Source organism: Thalassophryne amazonica, chromosome 12 (genome assembly GCF_902500255.1).
Source record: "Thalassophryne amazonica chromosome 12, fThaAma1.1, whole genome shotgun sequence".
NCBI classification, from domain to species: Eukaryota; Metazoa; Chordata; class Actinopteri; order Batrachoidiformes; family Batrachoididae; genus Thalassophryne; species Thalassophryne amazonica.
The window spans coordinates 101,247,042-101,265,935 of NC_047114.1; the positions used below are offsets into that span (position 1 = coordinate 101,247,042).

The window sequence follows — 18,894 nt, forward strand, 5'->3', positions numbered from 1 at the left end:
GCACAAGCCGTCCCTCTTCCTCCCGGGTTCGAAAGGGAGCCGACTTCCCCATGCTCCACAGCCAGGGCTCTCCACGTGACGACAGCTCCCCCTGCTGACGTTGCTATGGAAATGAGCAGGGCCAAAAAACGGTCAGATCAGAGACAAAGGAGGCTGATCCGTGGAGAGTGTTTTCTCTGCAGCTCAACCGAGCACATACAGAGAGAGTGCCCCAAACGGTCAAAACAGCAGCACCCGTCCTTAGAGACTGTGCTAAGGGTGGGTCACAATACCCACGTGGGGAAACCCCGAAAATCTGCACGTATCCCAGTCACGATCCTGAGTGGGGATCTAACCCTTCACGCCCCAGCACTGGTGGACACAGGGTCGGAGGGGAATCTGCTGGACAGCAGATGGGCAAAGGAGGTTGGGCTCCCTCTAGTGGCCTTACCGTCACCATTGTCGGTGCGGGCACTAGATGGCACCCTTCTTCCACTAATCACACACCAGACACAGCCCGTGACTTTGGTTGTTTCTGGGAATCACAGGGAGGAGATTGTGTTTTATGTAACACCTTCTACCTCCCGAGTGATTTTGGGTTTTCCATGGGTGTTGAAACACAATCCCCGGATTGATTGGCCGTCTGGGGTTGTGGTTCAGTGGAGCGAAACCTGCCACGGGGAGTGTTTAGGATCCTCGGTTCCACCCGGTGTGACAGCTAAGGAGGAGGTTTTAGTCCCCCCCAATCTGGCGGCGGTGCCAGCCGAGTACCATGACCTTGCTGACGTCTTCAGCAAGGATCTGGCACTCACGCTGCCCCCACACCGTCCGTACGATTGTGCCATTGATTTGACACCGGGCGCTGAGTACCCGTCCAGCAGGCTGTACAACCTCTCACGTCCGGAACGCGAATCAATGGAGACCTACATCCGGGACTCGTTAGCTGCCGGGTTGATCCGGAACTTCTCCTCCCCGATGGGTGCTGGTTTCTTTTTTGTGGGCAAGAAGGACGGCGGACTCCGTCCATGCATTGATTACAGAGGGCTGAACGAGATCACGGTTCGCAACCGATACCCGTTACGTCTGTTGGATTCAGTGTTTACGCCCTTGCATGGAGCCCAAATTTTTACAAAATTGGATCTTAGGAATGCTTATCACCTGGTTCGGATCCGGGAGGGAGACGAGTGGAAGACGGCATTTAACACCCCGTTAGGTCACTTTGAGTACCCGGTCATACCGTTCGGCCTCACCAATGCGCCCACGACGTTCCAAGCGTTGGTTAATGACATCTTGCGGGACTTCCTGCATCGGTTTGTCTTCGTATATCTAGACGATATACTCATCTTTTCTCCGGATCCTGAGACCCATGTCAAGCATGTACGTCAGGTCCTACAGTGGTTGTTGGAGAACCGGCTGTTTGTGAAGGGCGAGAAGTGCGAGTTTCACCGCTCTTCTTTGTCCTTCCTGGGGTTCATAATCTCCTCCAACTCTGTCACCCCTGATCCGGCCAAGGTTGCGGCGGTGAGAGATTGGCCCCAACCAACAAACCGTAGGAAACTGCAACAGTTCCTCGGCTTTGCAAATTTCTACAGGAGGTTCATTAAGGGCTACAGTCAGGTAGTTAGCCCCATGACAGCCCTGACCTCCACTAAGGTCCCCTTCACCTGGTCGGATCGGTGCGAAGCCGCGTTTAGGGAGTTGAAGCACCGGTTTTCGTCTGCACCAGTTCTGGTGCAGCCTGATCCTACTCGCCAGTTCACAGTGGAGGTGGATGCCTCTGACTCAGGGATAGGAGCCGTGCTGTCCCAGAGCGGGGAGTCCGATAAGGTCCTCCACCCTTGTGCCTATTTTTCCCGCAGGTTGACCCCGGCTGAGAGGAATTATGACGTTGGCAATCGGGAACTCCTGGCGGTGAAGGAGGCTCTTGAAGAGTGGAGACACCTGTTGGAGGGAGCGACGGTGCCCTTCACGGTTTTCATGGACCATCGGAACCTGGAGTACATCCGGACCGCCAAGCGGTTGAACCCCAGGCAAGCCCGCTGGTCACTGTTCTTCGGGCGCCTTGACTTCCGGATTACATACCGCCCCGGGACCAAGAAACAACGATCGGATGCCCTGTCCCGGGTGCATGAAGAGGAGGCCAAGGCCGAGTTGTCAGACCCCATAGAGACCATCATCCCCGAGTCCACTGTCGTGGCCGCCCTCACCTGGGACGTGGAGAAGACCGTCCGGGAGGCCCTGACACGGAACCAGGACCCGGGGACCGGCCCGAAGAACAAACTATACGTCCCACCGGAAGCCAGAGCTGCTGTTTTGGACTTCTGCCATGGTTCCAAGCTCTTCTGTCATCCCGGGGTGCGCAGGACCATGGCGGTAGTCCAGCAGCGCTTCTGGTGGGCGTCTATGGAGGCCGACGTCCGGGACTACGTCCAGGCCTGTACCACCTGTGCCAGGGGCAAGGCTGACCACAAGAGGACCTCAGGACTCCTCCAGCCCCTACCGGTGCCTCACCGCCCCTGGTCCCACATCGGCCTGGACTTTGTCACGGGCCTCCCGCCATCCCAGGGCAACACCACCATTCTCACGATAGTGGACCGGTTCTCCAAGGCGGCCCACTTCGTGGCCCTCCCGAAGCTCCCCACGGCCCAGGAGACAGCAGACCTCCTGGTCCACCACGTCGTGCGTCTGCATGGGATACCAGCGGACATCGTCTCAGACCGTGGCCCTCAGTTCTCCTCTCAGGTCTGGAGGAGTTTCTGTAGGGAACTGGGGGCCACTGTGAGCCTCTCGTCCGGGTATCACCCGCAGACCAACGGACAGGCAGAGCGGGCCAACCAGGAGCTGGAGCAGGCCCTACGTTGCGTTACCTCCGCGCACCCGACGGCCTGGAGCACCCATCTGGCCTGGATCGAGTACGTCCACAACAGACAAGTGTCGTCTGCCACCGGCCTCTCCCCATTTGAGGTGTGTTTGGGGTACCAGCCCCCATTGTTTCCACTTGTGGAGGGAGAGGTCGGTGTGCCCTCGGTCCAGGCCCACCTCAGGAGGTGCCGCCGGGTGTGGCGGACCGCCCATTGTGCCCTGTTGAAGGCCCGGACGAGGGCCAAGGCAAATGCAGAACGCCGACGTTCCCCGATCCCTGCATACCAGCCCTGGCAGGAGGTGTGGTTGTCAACAAAGGACATCCCACTTCAAGCTGACTCTCAGAAACTCAAGGACAGGTATATCGGACCGTTTCCCATCACCAAGGTCCTCAGCCCGGCCGCAGTGAAGCTACGGCTACCAGCTTCACTGAGGATCCATCCTGTCTTTCACGTGTCTCGGATCAAGCCTTACCACACTTCACCACTCTGCACCCCTGGACCTGCACCGCCTCCTGCCCGGATCATCGACGGGGAGCCGGCATGGACCGTGTGTCGGCTCCTGGATGTCCATCGCAAGGGTCGGGGGTTCCAGTATCTGGTGGACTGGGAGGGGTATGGCCCCGAGGAACGCTCCTGGGTGAAAAGGAGCTTCATCCTGGACCCGGCCCTCCTGGCCGACTTCTACGCCCGGGACCCGGACAAACCTGGTCAGACGCCAGGAGGCGCCCGTTGAGGCGGGGGTCCTGTTGTGTGGGCCGCTGAAGACGAGGTACTGCTGGCCCACCACCACCAGATGGCGCCCTGCTTGGAGTGCGGGCTTCAAGCACGAGAGGGCGCCGGAACCAGTGGAGTGACAGCTGTCACATCACCACCAGCTGTCACTCATCTACGTCAATCACCATAAAAGCCGGACTGCAACTCCACCTCCCCGCCGAGAAATCATCTACCATACAGGTAACTTCTCTGCTGAATCTAAAAACCTTGTGTAATAGTCTGATCTCATTTGCAGCCGTTTTCCTGTGACGGTGTCCTTATTCTGCGGTATTGGCGTTTGGTGTGGACTGCGACGGCGTCGCCTCACACCCCAAACCAGATAAGTGGTTAAACAGGAGCTGCACGAGTGTGTGATTGGAGGTGGAGATGCTCCCTCCTAACTGAACACAGACTGTGGGATTACTGAGTGTGCGTACTCACACTCATCAAATTGTTTCTGTTCTCTGCCAGCAGTACCGGGTCTGACTGCTGAAGACAGTGGCCACCTGGGGCGCAGGGCTTGGCGGCTCCGGTGTTCTTCAGATCCGTTGGTGGTGGAAGCTGTGTGGGTTCCGGCTCTTCTATCACCAGACGTCTTCTATCTTCGAGCCTGCCACACGCCACCTTGTGTATGATTGACATTCCGCACTATTGTTATTGTCTGTACTTCGTTGTGCGCTTCACAACATTAAATTGTTACTTTTTGGCTTATCCATTGTCCGTTCATTAACGCCCCCTGTTGTGCTCACCTTCCCAACACTTTTGGCCCTGTTCTGGCGTGGGGGGGCATGGCTTCGATTGAGAGGGGCGTGGAATTGTGAGTGACAGGAGAGCAATCAGTCCTCACATGATGTTGCTTTCAGGAAACGTGGGTACTTTGATAGATAATGACTCTGCTCCCGTCTCCATCGTTTATTTTCTACGCGGCTGGCGCGTGAAAGAAAATAGAAAGTTTATTACGAGGCTTTAAACCCTCGAGATAAAGCTGTTTATTGTGATCGATGTGTAGCAGTTGGTTCAGTGGATCGGTATGTTGTACCGGATAGTGAATTTAATGACGATGTAACAAAGTCGACCGCCCGTAAATCCAAAGCCGCCCGTAAGAGCGCTCCGGCTACCGGCGGAGTGAAGAAGCCTCAGTGTTACAGAACACCGGCACCGTGGCTCTGAGAGAGATCCACCGAGCTGCTGATCCGCGAGCTGCCGACGAGGTCAGCCTCGCCGGCCTCCTGCAGAGCATCACAGCGGAGCTCTGAAAGCGGGGGTCGGTCTTAAAGTCTCACCAGGTGCTGGAAGGGCAGCTTGTGGATCAGCAGCTCGGTGGATTTCTGGTAGCAGCGGAGTGCCACAGTGCCAGTGTTCTGTAACGGTGAGGTTTCTTCATACCGCCGGTAGCCGGAGCGCTCTTCTGGGCGGTCTACTTGGTTGTGTCCATATTAAAGCTACCTTCAGATCTGCTGAGCCTGGACTCTCTGTGTGTGTCACTGAGAAAGCTCGTAACTCTTCACTGCAGCCTGTAAAATGAGCGATTACAGGCTGCGATGCTGCGCTGCGTTCACGGTCTTGTGTGGATTTGGGACACATCGGTTTTTTAGGGATAGGTGTTAAACTTTACAATCTTGCATATTTTCCAGTTTTTAAACATCAAAAATGACCAAGAGTGGTCTAGAATGACTTGTAATAAACATCTTTAGCATCACTTTATTTACAGGTATCAAGACAACACAGTGAAGAGAAAGTGTTAAATCAGTATCTATCAAAGTACCCACGTTTCCTGAAAGCAACATCATGTGAGGACTGATTGCTCTGGGGTCACTCACAATTCCACGCCCCTCTCAATTGAAGCCACGCCCTCCCACGCCAGAACGGGCCACAAGTTTGAAACCGAAAAAATAAGATCTGAAAGTGGAAAAAAAGATCTGAAGGTGGAAAAAATAAATTATTTGATCAAAAAAATTAGAGCTGAACCAAAAAATTATTTAAACTGAAAAATATGTATCTTACAGTTATTTTTATTTTGATAATACTTTTCAAATGATTATAAAATTCAAGAACAAACATTGAATTTTCAGTTTCAAAATTTATTTTTTCAATCTTTTTTATTTTCAGATTACAAAACCTTTGGCCTTGATTTAGCTCCATATATATTTAACTGAAATTACTGATCCAAACAACCAATTATTTATAAAGGAAAATCATGGAAATAATCAGGGGGGCTCAAACGTATGAGTAATATATCAGAGAAAATTATATCATAGTATAATCATATATAGACTATCAATATCATTCATATATACATACTCAACAAAAATATAAACGCAACACTTTTGGTTTTGCTCCCATTTTGTATGAAATGAACTCAAAGATCTAAAACTTTTTCCACATACACAATATCACCATTTCCCTCAAATATTGTTCACAAACCAGTCTAAATCTGTGATAGTGAGCACTTCTCCTTTGCTGAGATAATCCCTCCCACCTCACAGGTGTGCCATATCAAGATGCTGATTAGACACCATGATTAGTGCACAGGTGTGCCTTAGACTGCCCACAATAAAAGGCCACTCTGAAAGGTGCAGTTTTGTTTTATTGGGGGGGATACCAGTCAGTATCTGGTGTGACCACCATTTGCCTCATGCAGTGCAACACATCTCCTTCGCATAGAGTTGATCAGGTTGTCAATTGTGGCCTGTGGAATGTTGGTCCACTCCTCTTCAATGGCTGTGCGAAGTTGCTGGATATTGGCAGGAACTGGTACACGCTGTCGTATACGCCGGTCCAGAGCATCCCAAACATGCTCAATGGGTGACATGTCTGGTGAGTATGCCAGCCATGCAAGAACTGGGACATTTTCAGCTTCCAAGAATTGTGTACAGATCCTTGCAACATCGGGCCGTGCATTATCCTGCTGCAACATGAGGTGATGTTCTTCGATGTATGGCACAACAATGGGCCTCAGGATCTCGTCACGGTATCTCTGTGCATTCAAAATGCCATCAATAAAATGCACCTGTGTTCTTCGTCCATAACAGACGCCTGCCCATACCATAACCCCACCGCCACCATGGGCCACTCGATCCACAACATTGACATCAGAAAACCGCTCACCCACACAACACCACACACGCTGTCTGCTATCTGCCCTGGACAGTGTGAACCGGGATTCATCCGTGAAGAGAACACCTCTCCAATGTGCCAAACACCAGCGAATGTGAGCATTTGCCCACTCAAGTCGGTTACGATGACGAACTGGAGTCAGGTCGAGACCCCGATGAGGACGACGAGCATGCAGATGAGCTTCCCTGAGATGTTTCTGACAGTTTGTGCAGAAATTCTTTGGTTATGCAAACCGATTGTTTCAGCAGCTGTCCGAGTGGCTGGTCTCAGACAATCTTGGAGGTGAACATGCTGGATGTGGAGGTCCTGGGCTGGTGTGGTTACACGTGGTCTGCGCTTGTGAGGCTGGTTGGATGTACTGCCACATTCTCTGAAACGCCTTTGGAGATGGCTTACAGTAGAGAAATGAACATTCAATACACGGGTAACAGCTCTGGTTGACATTCCTGCTGTCAGCATGCCAATTGCACGCTCCCTCAAATCTTGCGACATCTGTGGCATTGTGCTGTGTGATAAAACTGCACCTTTCAGAGTGGACTTTTATTGTGGGCAGTCTAAGGCACACCTGTGCACTAATCATGGTGTCTAATCAGCATCTTGGTATGGCACACCTGTGAGGTGGGATGGATTATCTCAGCAAAGGAAAGTGCTCACTATCACAGATTTAGACTGGTTTGTGAACAATATTTGAGGGAAATGGTGATATTGTGTATGTGGAAAACGTTTTAGGTCTTTGAGTTCATCTCATACAAAATGGGAGCAAAACCAAAAGTGTTGCGTTTATATTTTTGTTGAGTATATATATATATATATATATATATATATATATATATATAATAGAAAAGCACAATATATATAAAACATGGAGTATCATGATAAACATATCAGAGAAAATTACGTATACATCATATTTAGAGTATGTATGTGTGTAGTGGTGGGCACAGTTCAGATAACCGATAATTATCGAAGATAATGTTTTCATTGTCGGATTATCTTTTTAGATAACTTTGAAAACCATTATCAGACTAATTGTCTTGCGATACATTTTTGTCCGCTAATGTTTAGACCGATAACGTAAATAAAGCTGAACAACGACAAACATTTATAAAATTTAAAATCAGTTGAGCACCGACCTGTTAAATGTTTTGTAGCAGATGTGTAGTTCTATCCTCTGCAAACAGAGGAGAGCTGCTTCTGCAGAGCTGCTTGCAGGCAAAGGAGAACTGGTCACCAAAAAAACCTCATTTCTTTTAACCCCATACTGATATGTGGGCAATATCACCCAAGTCATCCAGAGGCATACATTTTTAACTTATGGTTCAAATTTTAACCAAACTAATTTCGGACAAGTTATTTAAATAAAACGTCACATCTGAAGTTTTATGAAGTGAAAATATCAGATATATATTTTAGTTTTAAAGTAATGCGCTAATTTTTAAGGTTTTACTGTGGTTGTAGTGTAGTGCTGTGTCCAGGTGCATTATGGGTGATAGGGTAATCTCAGTACGTTCGCAACAGGAGAAATGCATTTGAAACACTCTGATCAGGCTCTACGGACAACAGCATTAAACTCTAGTGCCTAAAACTCTCGTGAATATATTCTCTGGGTTCATAGACGTTGTTATTGTGTCTGTGTTTATTAAATTCCACGCATCTTAAATGTAGCAGACACAAATTATCTGGAATTTTGTTTTGGCAAGTTTTTACGGTCTCTACTGCCATCTACTGGCCAGTAGTGTTCATGGCAGTATTCAAACTGAAGCTGGGTTGATATTTTCAATCACTGTACTCGGTTCCAGCTCAAACTGTACCACAGACTGCACGGTGTAAAAGTTCAGAGCGCACGATTTATGTTCTCACACACATTGTTCGTTCAAAAACCACACGTTGGACTCATCTGTCTAGAAGCAAAATGTAAACAGAAGCCTTTTTTTTTTTTTCAAATTTAATTTGCATTTCTTATTTTTTACAAAAACTCTCGATGGGAGACATCAAAGTTTAAAAAAAAAAATTACAAGACAGCTCTGTGGTGTTTGCACAGGCACAGTGCGAGAGGTTGGACGCTTGTAGCTCTTCAGCAGCAGGATACCCTCACGATGGCCGACCAGAATATCAAACAGGTTTGATTTTCATCTGACCGTACGATCGGCGATCAGGAGGTGGTCATAAGATGTTATACTAAACGATGCAGGACGTGTGATTAACCTGAAACTCAATGCAATCCAAAAAATTCTCGCACAAATGAAAAATCAGCTGTAAAAGGGCCAAAACTCACACAGTATAAACCCAGCTAAAGTACTGAATGTCTGACACTAGTAGATCATGACAGTGGTCTATTTATTTTTGACACAGGTTATATCAGAGGGTTATCTAATTACAACTTGGTGGGTTTTTTTTTTTTTTGAAAATGCCTGTTTTTACAAATAAAAAATGGAATATTTTACAAACACCAAATCAGTGTTAGTGGAGGCACATTTTACCCAGAATCCTTTGTGATCTGTGTTTGTTACAAAACTTTAGAATTAGTGCATTATTCAACATTAAAAGATATACATTATATTTTAACTTTGTACAAATGACAGAATTGACATTAATGGAGTTATTCTATCAGTGTTCATTTTATTTATACACCAAACAATAACTCAGCATTGCTTTATTTTCCAAGACCTCCGCCTGACCGGAGCATTGTGATTGAGTAGAGAGTTGAGCTTTGTGACTGCTCTCAGCTTGCTTCTGTGCTGGAAGCCATGTAGTAAACAGGAGCTTCCAGCAGGGGGCAGGATGTTCAAAGCCATAAGTGCTGACTCGTTTGGGTCTGTTGTCGCTTTTGATGCTATCGTAATCGATCGAGGTGTTAAAACTCAAACTCAGTTTGTTAGTAAGTTGTAAGTTTACCAGAGACAATACTGGAATTTATTGGTTATCTGTAACTTCCGATACATTTTTGGGTGGTTTATCTTTATCAAAGATAACTTTTCATTTATCTGATTATCTGTTATCGAAGTTAATTTTTTGGTTATAATCTGTGCCCACCACTGTATTTATTTATTTATATATATATATATATATAAAACACACAGCATATCAATATACTTCATATCAGAGAAAGAGTGAGTTCCAAGGCCGTACAAAGCAGAGAGAGAATTAAAATGTAATGTAAATGTAAATTGTCAAATTAACACGAAGAACATGACGTCCTGCTCCAAACCATATTTACACACGTACAAACTTTCTCGTGAGAGTTTTCCAGTTTAACGCCCTGAAGGAGCTCGCTGCACCTTATTATTATTATACTAATAATAATAAGGCAATAATAAAGACACTTTACAAAACAGAGAAAATAACAAAGAACAAAGCAACTTTATTATAGAAAGATTATAAAACCAAACCATCACTGTGCCTTGTGATAGAATCACTATGATGACCGCTCCAAGATGGCGGCTGTATTTCTTCCGCCTCAGCAGCCAATGCGGCGTCTACTCCTGTTTATAATATCTATGTTCCAGTGGAACAGCCACTGATCTGAATATAGGGATCAGTGGGAACAGCAGGAGCTTTGATCACAAACTTCATCATAAGCATTTTGACTTGTGATTAAAAAAAAAGGACGTTTCGCTTCAAATCGCAGAAGCTTCCTCAGCTAAAATTCTTGCTCTGGTGGTCTGACTTCTGTCTTGACTCTTGTAGAGAAGAATAATCAAGAAGTCACAAAAGCTGGAGGTTTAAACCTAACCAGACCCCTCCTACCGAACGGCAGACTGCTATAGGCTAGTGACTAAACAATAGCTCTAATTAGCATCTATTGTGCTCTAGTTAGCACCCTCCTAATGACAGGGCAGCTGTCCTTCTCCTGATGGCTCCCTTGACGACTCTCTCCTGATGACGTGAATGACTCATTACCATGAACAAAAGACTGAAACTGCTTTGACCTGAGTACCCCATTGTAAACAGGGGACAAAGCGTATCTCAGACCCGCCCCCCGGTTAAGGCTGGGTTTCAACTGTTTTACAAAGAATGCTTCCTTGACACCTCTCTCAAACCATTTCTTCTTTCTGGCTAAGATTTTAACTTCCTTGTCCTCAAACGTGTGGTTAGTGTCTTTAAGGTGGAGATGAACTGCAGACTGAGGTCCGCTGGCGCCCTCTCTGCGGTGCTGGTATAGTCTTTTGCGTAATGGCTGCTAAGTCTCACCTATGTAGTGTTTGTTACAGTTTTCCTGACATCTGATAGAATACACTACATTGCTCTGTTTGTAACTAGGGATCCTGTCCTTAGGGTGAACTAATTTCTGTCTCAAGGTGTTAACCAGTTTAAAGTAAACTGGGATTTTGTGCTGTCTGAAGATCCTCTGTACCCATTAATCAAGTTTAAGTGGACTCCTTAATTTCATTTTAATTCATTTTATTCTGTTATGTATTTGATTGTAATTGCTGCATTTTATTGATGATCTTGTTTTAATGTGATCAACACTTTGGTCGACCCCCCCCCCCCCCCCCCCCCAGCCAGCTGTTTTAAATGTGCTCTATAAATACAGCTTGAGATATAAACCAGGGGCCTGCAGGGGGCACTCTACACCACCACGTGGGCTACCTGCCCCCAGAAACACCCCCAAGCTCATGGTAACTTGAGTCACGACAGAGGAAGTGTTCAGAGGTTCTACAAGTCAGGCACGAGTCCAAAACCAAGTCAGTGAGATGAGTCAGAACAGGAACCTGGGTTCACATTGTCCCATCCAGGTTCGCGTCAGCTGTGTCTTATTCTGTCTCTGGCAGCTCATCACTTCGCCATCCTGTGGGCGTCAGTGGGGAACACGATCCCGGCCGCCTTCTGGGTCGTGTACTACCTGGTGAGCCACCCCGAGGCTCTGGATGTCGTCCATCAGGAGATCCGTGACGTCCTGAAGCTCAGCAGCATTGACTTCAGCAGCGACAGGGACATAAGACTGGGCAGGGAGCAGCTGGACCAGCTCCAGTACCTGGGTACGTATCCGCTAGTCCTAGAGTCCAAAAGACACACAGCAAGTGTCTCCATGGAACAAATGGATTTGGACAAGTCCTTCACACTCTGCAGTCACTCATCTTCTGAAAGCTTATCTTTGGAAGATTGTCTTGCATCAGTGAGAAGTTGGATGTCTAGAAACTTCCTACTTTTAAACTCTGATGAAACTGAAATGATGGTTCTTGGTCCAGTGAGACATCGGCATCAATTTGACCAGTTAATGCTCAGCCTCGGCTCGTGTGTCATACATCACACTGACAAAGTGAGGAACCTTTGGGTAATTTTTGATCCTACACTGTCCTTTGGCCTCCACATTAGAAATATTATGAGAACTGTTTTCTTCCACCTACGAAATATAGTGAAGATTTGTCCCATCCTGTCTATGGCTGATGCTGAGACCCTGATCCACCAGCATTAGATTCAATTTATTCTTATACCCTTGGGTAAAATTGGTTTCCAGTGAGTGAGTCATCTTGTTTGGTAAACACAGAACTTGACAAAGTGATGACGACACAGCTGAAAAGCTAAAAGAACAACAAGGACGGCCTCAAGATAAAAGCAAGATGAGTTAAAACATCAATAGATAAAACGTCTAAAAACGTGGTACCGAGCCAAAAGGATACAAACAAAATAAATAAAAACGTGCTGTTCATAAAAACAAGGTAAAAGAAACTGTACAAAAAATAAATCCATAAGTTATTTTTAAGTTTCTGTTACTTGTTAACAGCACTGATGGCTGCTGGTACAAAACTGTTTTTGTAGCGTTTAGTTTTACAAGCTGGTCCCCTGAACCTCCGAGCTGAGGGGAGCAGCTGGAACTCACCATGAAGAGGGTGGGAGTCGTCTCTGGGAATCGAACCTGCGATCCTCTGTACCTGTTTGATATACAGGGGGGTTCTGGCTGAAGCTGAGACTCTCCAATCAGCTTCCTCAACCATTTCACAGTTTGGTTTAAACCGTTTTTGTTTTTGAGGGACACGCTTCCAAACCATGAAACAAGACAGAAGGATAAACCTGATTCTATAAAACCACGATAAAACACGGTCAGCATGGTTCTGTCCATGTTAAAAGTGAACAGTTTTCTCAGACTATAGAGGCGCCGGTGTCCCTTTTTGTACACAGCGTCACAGTTTGCCTCATAGTTCAGGTTGTCATCAATGACAGTTCCAAGATATTTCTATGTGCTGACACACTCCACTGTCTGACCTTTGAAAACTGTTGCCTCTTGACTGGGAGAACTGTTTTTACGAAAGTCAATAATCATGTCTTTTGTTTTACAAAAGTTCATCTCAAGAAAAGACTTCCTGCACCAGTCAAGGAACTCAGTACCAACTGGGCCGTGACTCCTGTCATTTTGTCTTTCAGCAGACTGACAATAACTGTGTCATCTGCATACTTTGAAACAGTTCTATCCTCTCTGCTGCTACGGCACACGTTTGTATAGAGGATGAATAAAAGTGGAGAGAGCACACATCCCTGTGGGGAACCAGTGGAGGATCTTTCACAGTTCTGTTCACTCTCACTGTCTGTGTCCTGTCAGTTAAAAAATTCAAAATCCAGCCCACAAGATTGTTACTTACTTTAAAATGTTCTAAAAGCCTCAAGGCGAACACGTGAGGCTGGATTGTGTTAAAAGCAGATGAAAAGTCAAATAAAAGTCTTGCATGTGTTCCTTTCCCCTCCAGATGTCAGTTGGTTCAAAATGCTGCAGCCAGACTTTTGACACAAAGCAGAAAGTTCGACCACATTACACCCATTTTGGCGTCTCTTCACTGGCTTCCTGTCCCAGTGAGATCAGATTTTAAGGTTCTGCTACTAGTCTGTAAAATTGTTCACAGACTGATGCCCTGCTACCTGGCCGATTTAGTGAAACCCTACGTACCGGCCCGGGCTCTGCATTCGCAGGATGCAGGACTACTTTGTGTTCCTAGGGTGAAAAAAAAGTCAGCGGGTCGCAGAGCTTTCTGTTACCGGGGCCCTGCTCTGTGTCAATGAGGCAGTCTGACTCTGTGGACATTTTTAAGTCTAGGCTCAAACATATTTCTTTTCCCATGCTTATGATTTGCATTTTATGCCATTACATTTTTTATTGTGCTATTTGCCTTTTATTTCTTTTATTTAATCGTGTCTTTTAAATTGTGCTTTTTAATTTTTTAATTCTTTTTTTAATCTGTTTTTAAATTGTTTTTATGTGAGGCGCCTTGAGACAGGGTTGTTGTGAGTAGGCGTGGTATAAATTGAATTACCTGGACAGTGTGAGTCCAAGTAAGACGCACCCCGAAAGAGAAGGACATGAACAACACATTTAAGAAAGGTGGAATATTTCAAACAAGAAGTTTATATTTATGATCTTGTTGTCAAGTATTTGGAATTCTGGGCAGTAATTCACTGAAAAAAGATGAAATGTAGATGAGAGTTTGAAAGAAGGCAGGTGATTGATCCTGAAGGTTGTTGTGGATTCTTGGTGGCTCCCCTCATTAATGTCTAGCGCATGTCCACAGTTTGACGTCGTGGCTCCCCTCATTAATGTCCAATACGTGTCCACAGTTTGTCTTAGTGGCTCCCCTCATTAATGTCCAGCATGTCGCCAATTTGTATTAGTGTCTCCCCTCATTAATGTCCAGTGTGCGTCCACAGTTTGTCTTGGTGGCTCCCCTCATTAATGTCCAGTGTGCGTCCAGTTTGTCTTGGTGGCTCCCCTCATTAATGTCCACCGTGTGGCCACAGTTTGTCTTGGTGGCTCCCCTCAATAATGTCCAGTGTGCGTCCAGTTTGTCTTGGTGGCTCCCCTCATTAATGTCCACCGTGTGGCCACAGTTTGTCTTGGTGGTTCCCCTCAATAATGTCCAGTGTGTGTCCACAGTCCATAAACTTTCTGCTTTGCATCAACAGAGAGCGCCATCAACGAGAGTCTCCGCCTGTCATCCGGCTCCATGAACATCCGGGTGGCTCAGGAGGACTTCAGGCTGCGTCTGGACAGCTCGCGCTCGGTGGACGTCAGGAAAGGTGACATCATCGCACTCTACCCGCAGACCGTCCACATGGACCCTGAAATCTACGAGGACCCGCAGGTCAGAACCCAAACAGCCGATCCCGTCTTCACTGATGTCTCACTGACTTTAAGGTCTCTGAAGGTTTTGTTTTCAACTTTTTATTGAAATATTTAAAAGAAACCAGAAAACTGCAAACACAAATAACGTCCACAAGTCACATTTATTTATTTATTTATTTATTTGTGGATTTCCACGTTTATCTCTTTATTTACTTTGTTGACACATTTCATCGTTGTTATTTCTGTTTATGAATTTCTTAATTTTCTTTATTTATAAATTTCTTCACATTGGTTGTGAAAATCGATGTTTCCTTAAAGTTTTGATTCGTTCGCGCTCACTAACCCACCAGGTGTGTTCAGCCAATCACACGCTGGCACATTGATTCTTGAGTTGTGGGCGGAGCCATTAGAGGGTGAGAATGTGATGGACAGGTCATCTGACAGTCAGCCATTAGTCTCTGGACCCGAGGACAACAGGAAGTCAAAAAAGGGGCGGGGCTAAGAGGACATCCTTCCTGACTTCTGGTTTTGACTTGAAGACATTTCTCGTGATGTTTGTTTTTATGTCTTTTTGCTGTCAGTAATGAGACGCTGGACTCGTTTGTGTGTAAACAGATGTTCCGGTTCGACCGCTTCATGCAGGACGGCAAAGACAAGACGGACTTCTACAAGGACGGCCAGAGGCTGAGGTACTACCTGATGCCGTTCGGCTCGGGCGCATCCATGTGTCCCGGCCGCCACTTCGCCATCAACGAGATGAAGCAGTTCCTGTGCCTGCTGCTGCTCTACTTCCAGCTCCAGCTGGAGGACGGTCAGACCCCGGCGGGTCTGGACCACAGCCGAGCCGGGTTGGGCATCCTGCTGCCCAGCCACGACGTTCGCTTCCGGTACCGGCGGCGTGACGTCACGTCGCAGCAGGAGTGATTGTTTCCCGCTCGCGAGCTGAGTTCTGAACGTTGTGTGAAAGTGATGAAGCGACGGCGAGGCAACGCCGTGTTCAGCCAAACAAACAGGAACCTTTAATTCAGGTTCAGGGGTTTCACGTGTGAAGGTTCCTCTGTGATGTCTGAACCAGAAGGAAGGTTCCACGTCCTGGATCCAAACCAAAAGAGTTCATAAAACATCCTGTCAGAACGTTTTCAGAAATCAGTGAACCCCTTAGCAGCTCGCTGGCTCAGAAGTATTTGGACAGTAACATTTTGGCTTCTCCATAAATTTGTAGTGTTAGATAATATCTGTACCCGCACCATAGACGGTCCCAGTGGAGAGCTGCTTCCGCCTCCTGAGGCGTCGGACAGTTTGCCAGAATTTCTTTGAGGCCAACCGATAGTCCTCCTCCACGGCCTCCCCGAACTCCTCCCAGACCCGAGTTTTTGCCTCTGCGACCACACGGGCTGCAGCACGCTTGGCCTGCTGGTTCCTATCAGCTGTCTCCGGGGTCCCACTTACCAACAAAGACAAGTAGGACTCATTCTTCAGCTTGACAGCATCCCTTACTTCCAGCGTCCACCACCGGGTTCTGGGATTGCCACCGCGACAGGCACCAGAGACCTTGAGACCACAGCTACGAGCGGCTGCATCAACAATGGAGGTGGAGAACATGGTCCACTTGGACTCCATGTCTCCAACCTTTCCCAGGATATGGGAGAAGCTCTCCCAGATGTGGGAGTTGAAGACCTCGCTGACACAGGGTTCTGCCAGTCGTTCCCAGCAGACCCTCACAATACATTTGGGCCTGCCAGGTCTGACCGGCTTCCTCCCCTCCCAGCAGATCCAACTCACCACCAGGTGGTGATTGGTCGACAGCTCAACCCCTCTCTTCACCCAAGTGCCTGAGACACGTGGCCGAAGGTCAGATGATATGACTACAAAGTTGATCATCGACCTCCGGCTCAGGGTGTCCTGGTGCCACCTGCACTTATGGACACCCTTGTGCTCGAACATGGTGTTCGTGATGTACAAACTGTGACTAGCACAGAAGTCCAACAACTGAACACTGCTCGGGTTCAGATCGGGGAGGTCGTGCTTCCCAATCACCCCCCTCCAGGTCTCACTGTCGCCGCCCATGTGGTCGTTGAAGTCCCCAGGAGAACAATGGAGTCCCCAGTCGAAGCACTATCTAGTACCCCTTCCAGGGACTCCAAGAAGGTTGGGTACTCTGGACTGCCGCTCGGCCCGTAGGCCGAGACAACAGTGAGAGTCCTGTCCCCAACCCGAAGACGTAGGGATGCGACCCTCTCATTCACTGGAGTGAACTCCAACACATGGTGACTGAGCTGGGGAGCAATAAGCAATAATACCCTAGCTCTCCGCCTCTCCCTGTGGGCAACGCCAGAAAACTGGAGCATCCAGCCCCTCTCCAGGAGTTGGGTACCAGAGCCCAAACTGTACGTGGAGGTCAGCCCGACTATCTCTAGTCGGTATGTCTCAACCTCCCGCACAAGCTCAGGCTCCTTCCCCCTAGCGAGGTGACATTCCATGTCCCAACAGCCAGGGGCTGTGAGCGCGGACCGGGCCGCCTGGCCACCCACCCTCAACTGCCACCCAATCCTCTCTGCACCAAGGCTGCCCTTTGTCATTGGTTCTGTTCATTATCTTTATGGACAGAATTTCTAGGTGCAGCCAGGGTGTAGAGGGGGTCTGGTTTGGGAACCACAGAATCTCATCTCTGCTGTTTGCGGACGATGTGGTTCTGTTGGCTTCATCAAATCAGGCCCTTCAGCGTGCACTGTGGCGGTTTGCAGCCGAGTGTGAAGCGTCCGGGATGAAAATCAGCACCTCCAAATCTGAGGCCATGGTTCTTGAGCGGAAAAAGGTGCTTTGCCCTCTTCAGGTCGGTGGAGTGTCCTTGCCTCAAGTGGAGGAGTTTAAGTATCTCGGGGTCTTGTTCACGAGTGAGGGACAGATGGAGTGTGAGATTGATAGACGGATTGGTGCAGTGCCATAGTGACCGTCGTGGTGAAGAGAGAGCTGAGTAGGGGGGCAAAGCTCTCGATTTACCGATCGATCTACTTTCCGACCCTCACCTTATGGTCATGAGATTTGGCTCATGACCGAAAGAACGAGGTCGCGAGTACAAGAGGCCGAGATGAGTTTCCTCCGCAGAGATAGGGTGAGGAGCTCGGTCACTCGGGAGGAGCTCTGAGTCGAGCCGCTGCTCCTCCACGTCGAAAGGAGCCAGCTGAGGTGGCTCGGGCATCTTTTCCGGATGACCCCTGGACGCCTCACTGGAGAGGTGTTCCAGGCACGTCCCATCGGGAGGAGGCCCCGGGGAAGAGCCAGGACATGCTGGAGGGACTAGGTCTCTCGGCTGGCTTGGGAATGCTTCGGGGTTCCCCTGGAGGAGCTGGGGGAGGTGTGTGTGGATCAGGAGGTCTGGGCAGCTTTGCTTGAGCTGCTGCCCCCGCGACCCGACTCCGAATAAAGTGGAAGAAAATGGATGGATGGATGTTCCTACTGCTGAAATTAATGATTGACAGATGATTATAATTAACAGTTTTGTCTTTGAAACTTGCATTTCTGGTGAAATATCGCCAGCTGCAGGTCATCTTGAAATGTCCCAGTTATTGATCACATGACATGATCATCATGATCAACAGGAAGTGATGTCACAAAAACAAACTTCTTTTCTCTGCTTTGATATCGACTGAAGCTCAAAACTCTGAAAACACAGAAACATCATTTCTGTTGATGTAAAAACTGAATCTTGGTCAAAGCCGACGTCTCCATTAAAATGATGATGGAAAAAGCAAAATAACGAGTGAAGAATTTAAGCTGAGTTTAAAAATAAAGTGAAAAATAATAATTAATTTTTGATGCTGATATTTTGTTTTTTGTTTTTACTGTTTTGTTTCAGAGTAAAATTCCTCATTTGTCCCTGAGTGGCGCCACCGAGCTGCTTTGTGTTTTTACAGAGGATGTTTTGTTTATTTTTCCAGGGATTTATTGTTTCATGAAGCTGTCAGCATCGGACACGGTAACACGCCGACCTCAGCGTGACCTCCAAACACACCCTGCTCCACGTGCTGCTCTCGTTGGAGCAACAACACACAAAGTGTCTCTTTGTCCCAGATTGATCTCTTTCAGTGCAGCTTCTTGTTCTGACTTTAACACCAAGTTAACACTCAAGTC

At 47.7% G+C, this 18,894-nt stretch overlaps 1 protein-coding gene across 1 annotated transcript in view; it reads left to right on the forward strand.

Annotated features, from left to right (window-relative positions):
- The window catches only part of LOC117521666 (cytochrome P450 7B1), a 36,690-nt gene extending 20,544 nt beyond the window's left edge, over positions 1 to 16,146 (forward strand). Inside the window, exons 6-8 of the mRNA XM_034182994.1 lie at positions 11,486 to 11,692; positions 14,604 to 14,782; positions 15,379 to 16,146. Of these exons, the coding sequence (XP_034038885.1) occupies positions 11,486 to 11,692; positions 14,604 to 14,782; positions 15,379 to 15,687 (695 nt within the window). The 3' untranslated portion in view covers positions 15,688 to 16,146. The remainder of the gene's footprint in view (positions 1 to 11,485; positions 11,693 to 14,603; positions 14,783 to 15,378) is intronic.
- The last annotated feature ends 2,748 nt before the right edge of the window (positions 16,147 to 18,894 follow it).